Genomic DNA, 8,969 nt, shown 5'->3' with positions numbered 1-8,969 from the left:
GGCCCCAAAAATCAGAATGAGGAAACCTAATGCATTTTTTTTTTATTCTTCTAGCTTGAGCATCTCCTTTATGCAATTCTAATTTTTTTAAAGATTTATTTATTTATTTTGAGAGAGACAGAGAGCATGCTTGTGAGGGGGGTGGGCGGCGCGGTGGGCAGAGGGAGAGAATCTCCAGCAAACTCCCTGCTGAGCATGGAGACCGACCTGGGGCTCAATCTCAAGAGCCTGAGATCATGACCTGAGCCAAAACCAAGAGTCAGATGCTCAAGCCACTGAGCCACCCCAGCGCCCCACAATTCTTATTTTTAAAATGGGTATATTGAGCATGATGTGTGTGCTAGTATATTCTAGGTTCTATGGAGGTGACAAAAAATGTGACGTGTTCTTTCTCCCATGGGAGGATAAGAAACAGAAAACATTGGTGGGAGGGAACAAGAGACTCGCTCACACTTCCTTAGGACTTTTGGCCTTAGATGAGACAAGGGTTGAGGTTAGGGTTGATCGCCTTGCCCTCCACCAACTCTGGCACATTCATAAATACCACACAAAGTACAGAGGAAAAAGTTCTTCTGATTCTTGGAGCTACTGAAATAATATTGTATAAAGGAGGGATTTCTTCTCTTTTATAGGAAATCTAAGGCCTAGAGGGTAAGAGACTCATATAAAGAAGGAAGCAGGACAGAATCTAGGTCTCCTGGCCCCTAGTTCCAAGCAGTAGCTCCCCAAATGGATTTTCACATCCAGGATGTATCCTCAGAAGCAGCACAATTGTTAGTCTCCCTGAGGAAGGCACCCCCCCCAGGGATGTTAATAGGCATTAGGAAAAGTAAATCAGTAGAAAAGAAAAACAACCAGGTTCTACGGTCAATTAAATTTAGGGGAATCTGGATGAAACAACATGACATAGATTTCTCCCCTACAGATTTTCTTAGCACACTGGACATGTGAATGTAAATTGTCAGTCTTTAAGAGGGGCATTATTGGACTCTGAACTCTATCTCTCTATCTATCTGTCTATCTATCCATCTATCTATCAACTATCTATTTTACAATCTATTTCCTGGAATATCCTCCACACCAGCATTTCATAGGCCCACTGGGAAAAATGTCAACTTTGAATCTTTGATAAGGTATGACATGCAAAAATGTGCTAGACTGTACCCATATACAAAAGTGACTACCCATGGCTGGGTCTAAAAGCACCATGCTGTTCCTTCTTTGACTTTGCAGTGATGTGACAGTTCTTAAAGCAGATGAAGCCCTCTTCACATGTCTTCCCCCCGCTCCCCAGGCTTATTGATCTTTTGCAGCTAAAGAGTAAGTTTGCAAGAAATTAGTGGACACATTAAAAACATGAACAAAATCTTGTCACAGCTATACTAATCCACTTACCTTTTCAAAGAGGTGTTTCTAGTGAATCAAGCTTTTTAACTACATAACCCCCTCCTAAGTTCCAATCCACACATAAAAGGACAATCATGAGCTCAGAAAGGCTTCCAAAGAGGACGTTTATGAATCAGTGATAAATGAAATACAGTTTTCCTCTTTGGCAATTTGCTTTAGTAGGTTCAATGTATAGGAGAAAGTAGAAAAAAATTAAAACTTTAATTCAACTCCAAGACTGTTTTGAGCATTTACTTGTTAGACCAAGTGACAGTTTCTACTCTCTGCTTCTGCTGAAAATAATTTTTTATTATTTTGACATAATTTCTGAAAATTAAGTTATCTAGAAGTGAAAGAAAGGAGAGATTGCTTTTATAGCTCCAGGAAAAAAAAGAAAGTTCCCCCTGAGAGGTAGAAAAGGTGTGTTGGAAGGGGTGGTATTTAAGCTGGGCCTTGACAAATGAATAGTAGTTCACTTATTAGAGAAAAGCGGAGGGTACCACGCCCAGGTGGGACAACAGCATGTGCAAAGGCACAGAGGCATGAAACATCATGAATATTCCAGCGGGAACTCTGGTGTGGCTGGAACATAGGAGTATAGCATGGAGTGATACAGAGGGGGAGGCTTTGGAAACCTTATTATAAAGGACCCTCTGTGCCATTCCAATGAGTTTAAAGTTCATCCTGCAAGCTGTCAGTGAACATTTCTATGCATAGTAGAGTCATGTTTATTTATAGATGTACTTGAGAAAGATCACCTTAGGAAAAATGTGCTGGAATATGAGAGACTGGTGACCAGAGTGATCTATCACACGACTATTATAAAAGTTCTGGTAAAAGAAGCTGTGGGCAAGACCAGAGTTGAGAGGCCCTTCTGAGACAAAATGACAAGGTTTAGAAAGTGCCCTGATGTGGTGGCGAGAAGACATTGCTGAAGACAGCCCCCAGGTTTTCTGGCTGCATGCATGGTACTCTCTGTGTACTATGTATGGTACATGATACCACTGAGAGAGCTCAAGAGTGCAGAAAAGGAGGCAGGTGTGCAGGGTGTTGGGAATAGAACCTATTTTGCCTAAGCTAAACCATCAAGATGGGTTCAGAGAAAAGTACGAAGAGGAAACCATTCCCACATCCTTACCGGAGCTGCTATCTGCAAGGCCCAGGGTGCCCAGAGTTTCTCATCTACGGTCTTGTTTGACTTGAGGGATTATTCTTCTTCTGACTCCGAGTGATCACCAATACGTAAAATACCCACACCCACAGCTGCCGTTGGACCAGAAGTTATCATAAACCATACTGAGTTTGTTGTGATATCTTCAACAGAAAGTCAGCTTGGCTCCATGTCAAAGTGCCTTGACAAACAGGTCGATATTCCCAAAGGCTTCCTGGTATGCTGGATCGTGGTACAGATATGGAAAATGGAGAAAGATAAATCTTTGGCCCAACCTAGTCACGCCTAGTTTGAGTAAAGCTGGGTAAGTACAAATATGAGAAGTGTTCTTGTCTGAGTTCATGCCTGCCTTCTCTACTCCTTTGCTTTGGTGAAGCCAAGATGAAACTCACAGTGAGTAGATTTTTCCTTTTGAATTTATTATCTTCTCATTAGAGACTGTTAACATTTTGAGCTAAGGCGGGGGCTGCTTCTTATGACAATCTCACCATGATGGAAAATTTGTTTTAAAAAAATCTCCTTTTGTGTCATTGAATCGTGGCAATTACAAGCATCTCTGTGGAGAATGATAGTTATACTGGGAGCAGACAGCTGTCTGAACACTGGATCCCTTGCTGTCTTAATAAAATTACCTTCCAGTCCTCCTGATTCAGGGCTGGTCACAAAGCAGGGAGTCCCTAAGCCCTAGAAAAAGCCTGATCTTTCTCCACATTCTTGAGTTCCCCTTCTGACCAAAACTCCTGAGCATGCTCAGGAAAGATGAAAAGCTGATCATCAAATGAGATGGGTGAGAGACTTACTGTCTCATTCTCTGCTGTGAAATGGATCTCCATGTAAGAATGGCTTGCTTGAACCCTGACCTTAGTCATTTATCCATGAAAACACCTGAAGCGTGAAGCTAGTGCACCATCTCCCCTGTGGCTCCAGATAAAAGGCTGAGAGTGTGGTAGGTAGACCACAAAATTCCACCAAAGTAACTGGTGGTACTGGGTGTCCCTTATAACAAGATGCAGAGGGGCTAGACATCCGATAAATATTTTCATGCGTTAACATACTAAACACTATATTATAGCAGCCTCTGCTTCAGAGCGGAGTTGCAAATGTAAAATGATTATCTAGAAATAAGTTCTAGTAACACCACAGTTCAAAAAAAAAAAGGAGCTCCGAGCCCAGGTCGGATGTGGTTTCTCTCGTAGTTCTGCCGAGAACAAGGGGTATCATTTTAGCCAATACAACCTTGGCCACGTTACTTAACATCCGAAGCTCAATTTCCTCATATGTGAAAGGACTGCACTATACTTACTAGTAGAGCTCTAAAATTTCCCCCACCTCTCACTATTTAGGAGACTAATTTTTACCTCCTTCTTAAACTATCAGGAGAAAAATAAAGCAAATAAAAGAATTACCTTGAATCACCAGGGCGGATCTCAGACCAGTTTGTCTCATTTCCAGGCCAAGGAAGTGAGAATAGGTACTCGGAATCGGGCACCTACATAAAGCTCTGTGTTCTGATAACTAATGTTATGTACCCAGTGACAAATGACTAACCCAGGTACCCTGGGACAGTGGCAGACATCCTTTCTGCCAACCACCCTCGACAGCCAGACCTCTTCACCCTCAGGATCTCAGCACAGCTGCCAGCTTGCTTACTAATCCATTGCTTAAAAAAAATTTTTCTTTTAGATAAAAAGAGTACTTTTTTTTAAAAAGGATTTTATTTATTTATTTGACAGAGTAAGAGAGCACAAGCAGGCAGAACAGTAGAGGGAGAGGGAGAAGCAGGCTCCCCGCTGGCCAGGGAGCCCGATGCGGGGCTCGATCCCAGGACCCTGGGATCATGACCTGAGCCAAAGGCAGATGCTTAACTTACTGAGCCACCCAGGCACCCCAAAAGAGTACTTTTTTTTATTAGGAGGTCTATGAAGGAAGGAAAGCAACCCAGATCAAATAAGAAAATTAAATCATTTTCGGACATAATTCTCAGAACCTATATGCATTTTCATATCGTGTATGCTATTCATTTTCAAATGTGTTCTTCAATATACTGATACTGCATAGTTATTTCATAAGGGCTACATTAATAATTCTAAAACTATATACCACAATAACATGATTACTACAAGTAATTAACCTACAATCTTACACTATCATGAAAACTTTCTATGGTTGAAAAGAAATCAAAGGTCAAAGAAGAAAAGACAGACCACTCAACAGAGTGGTAAAATTAGTATTTTTTATAAGCTTGGGTAGAGAAAGAAGAGGACACTGTTTTGTCATGTGATAGTAGACCAATGTTACCTATGATTTTTAGATTGTCTTCGCTGGACTTCTTGGAGTCTTTCTGACCCCAGCCCTTGCTTTCACTGTAAGTATTAAACTTTTTATTTTTTTTATAAAAGTTTTTAAAGATTTTAATTATTTATTTGAGAGACAGACAGAGAGAAAGACAGAGAGACCCTAAGAGAGAGATCATGAGCAGAGTGAGGAGAGGCAGAGGGAGAGGGAGAAGCAGGCCTCCCACGAAGCAGGGAGCCCGACGTGGGGCTCGATCCCAGGACCCCGGGACCATAACCTAAGTGGAAGGCAGATGCTTAACGACTGAGCCACCCAGGCGCCCCAGTATTAAACTTTTTAAAGTGCATTACTAAAATGCATTTGCAGGGTGCCTGGGTGGCTCAGTTGGTTGAGCGACTGCCTTCGGCTCAGGTCATGATCCTGGAGTCCTGGGATCGAGTCCCGCATCGAGTCCCGCATCGGGCTCCCTGCTCGGCAGGGAGTCTGCTTCTCCCTCTGACCCTCCCCCCTCTCATGCTCTCTCTGTCTCATTCTTTCTCTCTCAAATAAATAAATAAAAATCTTAAAATGCATTTGCAAAGAAATGTGGTATTAGATCACTGTCAATTTCTTATCAATTTCAGGATATCAGCATTGGCGGTAACAGCAACAGTGGTATAACTGGGCAGCAGTCAGTGAGTGTCAACAATGAGCATAATGTGGCAAATGTGGACAATAACAATGGATGGGACTCCTGGAATACCCTCTGGGACTATAATACTGTAGGTAGCCAACATACCATTTCCATTCTTTACAAATAGGATGTTTCTTTTTTAACAACAACAAAAATGTCTGCTAACCATAAAAGAGTTAAAAATAAAGTAATTTCTGGGCCCCTGGGTGGCTCAGTCGTTAAGCGTCTGCCTTCGGCTCAGGTCATGATCCCGGGGTCCTGGGATCGAGCCCCACATCGGGCTCCCTGCTCAGCAGGAAGCCTGCTTCTCCCTCTCCCACTCCCCCTGCTTGTGTTCCCTCTCTCGCTGTGTGTCTCTCTCTCTCTCTATGTCAAATAAATAAATAAGATCTTAAAAAAAAATTTAAAAATAAAATAAAATAAAATAAAGTAATTTCTAACTGTACATAAGCATAGACTTGTAAGTCCAAGTGCCTATTTTGGTAACCCAGTAGATATAACCCCTATTAATGTTTCCCACAATGAGTTAAAATTCAAACCCATGAATAGTAATTAGGATCCACTATGTCCAAGTGATTGTGGGGCTGTTAGACAAATATGAACATCCTTCTGCCTTCCCTGAAGATACTCTCTGTAATGAGGGGAGACCTGCACAATATCACTGTTGCCTATCTCAGTCCATCTTCAATTTCCTTCTAAAAAGACAGAAATGGACATTTCACCTGTAGCTCAAAAAAAAAAAAAAAAAAAGGTAAATGTAAATGACAATACTAATTGGTAAGAGAAGCAAAAATCCAAAACCAAACCAAAACAACAGTTGGCTCTGCTCTGCAATTACTAGCTTTTTATTTAACGAACTTTGCACTTTGAAAAAGGCAACTCTTTATCATTTCAGTTTTATCGTGTGGTCCATTAGAAAACCAATCCCTGTCTGACCTGTCTCCTTGAAATGTTGCGAAGATCAAATGAGAGTAAAATGTGATAGCAATTTAAAGTTTATTTCAGCAAAACACACGTGTGGAGTGACTCCACGCTAGAACCTGAAGATAGAGCAACGAGTTAGACTCTAGGTCTCTGCCCTCAAGAAGTTTGTATTCCATCCTTACAAATGTTAGCAACAGATACGATTGCAAAACAGGGCTGGATCCCGTGCTCTGATGTGAGTTCATCATAATCTTGGAGTTCCATTTCCCTCTGCTGGTCAAACTGATTTTAGGTAAGAAAAGCTCCTTAGGGAACCTACTTCCTACTATCTACCGTCTTCTTTACCAGAACTTTGCTGCAACCAGACTCTTTGGCAAGAAGAAATGCGTTGTGCACAGAATGAACAAGGACGTCATGCCCTCTCTTCAAACTCTTGATGCACTGGTCAAGGAAAAGAAGGTATAAATAAAAGTCTTTAAAAAAAAAAAAGTCTTTTTAATTTGGCTCAAGGGAGGTCTTATGAGTGCCAGTAAATAATGAGATCACAGTCATTTCCTCTTGACCACAGTACGTTGTAACATGCAGCACAAAAAGGGAAGAGGAGCTGGTAATTGCCTGAGAAGAGGGAGCTGCTACCACACTGAGTGCTGTGGATCCCACCTGCCTTTCCTGTTAGAGGAGCAGAGATCTGCTCAAGCCCATGGGAGCTGTCTCCACTTCTCCAAGTGCATTTGCCCACAAGAGTCGGGTTGTGGTTATAAGATTTAGAAACAAAAATAGAGGATACCCAGTTAAGTTGGAGTTTCAGATAAACGATGGATAGTTTTTTAGCTTAAGTATGTCCTATGCAATATTTAGGACACCCTTATGCCAAAAAATGATCTGTTTACCTAAAATTCAAATATAACTGAGTGTCCTGTGTTTTACCTGGCAACCCTAGTTGGGTGGGGAGAGAAGACCCATTGCTCTTTAAAATGTTTGCTTGAGTTCATATGTTTATAACTGATAAATAGGCACCTTTCATTGACCAGGTAGAGAAAATCAACTCCATTCTCAGAAACTGATTTCTATATAGCTCGATCCAAGAAATACAAAGTGACCAAATGAGGTCCAAGCTTCAGAATAAATTTAGCCTCAGACTTTTGCTTTTATGAGAAGCTGAGGTTTCACATCAGCTAAATCTTTTGGGACACAGAAATTCCAAGATATACAGGGTTGAGGCTGATTATGAAAAAAAAAAAACTGTAGCCAAGCAATAGCCCCTGCTGGCCTGGTACCCAGTCCTCATTCAACAAACCACTGGACTGGGCACTCATTCTCTCTCTTCATTTCCACACTCAGCTTCAGGGTAATGGACCAGGAGGACCACCTCCCAAGGGCCTGATGTACTCAATCAACCCTGAAGAAGTGAAGGACCTGAGCAAGTTAGGAAAACCCATTGCTAGCTTGTGCAGGGGAATTCCAACATACATGGCTGAGGAGATTGAAGGTGAGTAACCTTTCAATGGTGCACTCCAAGTTATTGCTGCTGGAATTGTCAGACTATTCTTGGGCATGTCCACAGAAGACACCGATCACTCAGCACTCGCTTTGTGCTTTAAGTGTGTTAAATTAGTAGCTCCTGCCGGCAGTCTTACATGATAAATTATTGTTATTCTCTCTTTCTGGATGAGGAAACTGAGGCACATGGAGAGGTCACAAGTCTCTTGTCTGGGTCAGTCCCAAGCATTCTGGCTTTGGATTCTGTGCTCTTCACCATTGGGAAATACTGCCTTTCGAGAGTGGATCTGGAATTACTGCAAGATATATTTAGAGGAATGCATGAATTGCTAAGGGAAAAGAGAATGCCAATAGAATTTATTGACTTTTTACAGCTCAGTCACTTAATTTCTGCACCTTCAAAGAATAACTTGCACAAAAACAAAGTATCCACCTACCTTAATATAACAGCAACTTTCCAGATCTCTGAATTGATTGATTAAATCTAGATGGATAGCTAGACAGATGATAGAGATAGACAGATTGATCTTGAAATTACTACATAGCTAGTTTGGAAGCTGTGTGACACTAAAAAAAAAAAAAAAGAAGAGTCCTTGAAAAGATATTGATAACAGTTTCTTCTTTTCTTTTTACCAGGGGCAAGCCTGTTCTTTTCCTCAGAAAAGTGCTTCAGTGCTGATATAATCTGGATTCTGAACATTTCCTTCTGTGAAGAAACAATGGAGAATTAAAAAAAAAAAAAAGTCACTTTGAGCTTAGTCATCAGACTAGTCGATGCAAAAAAATATGGGTTCTGATGGTTGTTATCATGTCATTCTGAAATGTTTTCTGCTAGTTATGCTTGGCTTCTTTAAGTTTCAATAAACCTACTTAGCACTAAATTCCTTATGATGCTTATTTGGAATGCATGGGCTCAAAAGTGTAATGTGGTGATAGCAAGTTGTCAGAGTGCATTAGACCCAACTGTTAGCCTGTATTCAAGGCCTGTCCCTTATAAAGAAGCCCTTCAGATGCTTTGGG

The 8,969-nt window shown here is 41.2% G+C and overlaps 1 protein-coding gene across 1 annotated transcript; it reads left to right on the top strand.

Annotated features, from left to right (window-relative positions):
• Positions 1-2,929: 2,929 nt before the first annotated feature.
• On the top strand, positions 2,930-8,680 carry GKN1 (gastrokine 1). Its single transcript, XM_035000492.1, has 6 exons — positions 2,930-2,950; positions 4,869-4,922; positions 5,476-5,613; positions 6,798-6,908; positions 7,791-7,938; positions 8,586-8,680. Exons 1-6 carry the CDS (start codon positions 2,939-2,941, stop codon positions 8,678-8,680), a joined length of 558 nt encoding a protein of 185 aa, XP_034856383.1. The 5' UTR covers positions 2,930-2,938.
• Positions 8,681-8,969: the final 289 nt, after the last annotated feature.

This window comes from Mirounga leonina, unplaced genomic scaffold (genome assembly GCF_011800145.1).
Source record: "Mirounga leonina isolate KUSES-001 unplaced genomic scaffold, KU_Mleo_1.0 Mir_125, whole genome shotgun sequence".
NCBI classification, from domain to species: domain Eukaryota; kingdom Metazoa; phylum Chordata; class Mammalia; order Carnivora; family Phocidae; genus Mirounga; species Mirounga leonina.
This window is presented reverse-complemented; position numbering and strand designations above follow the sequence as displayed.

Excerpts from the sequence above, each read along its gene's own strand:
- GKN1 (XM_035000492.1), top strand. Across the intron at positions 4,923-5,475 it reads CCCCAGCCCTTGCTTTCACT|GATATCAGCATTGGCGGTAA; the intron begins GTAAGTATTAAA and ends TATCAATTTCAG. Across the intron at positions 6,909-7,790 it reads CACTGGTCAAGGAAAAGAAG|CTTCAGGGTAATGGACCAGG; the intron begins GTATAAATAAAA and ends TTCCACACTCAG.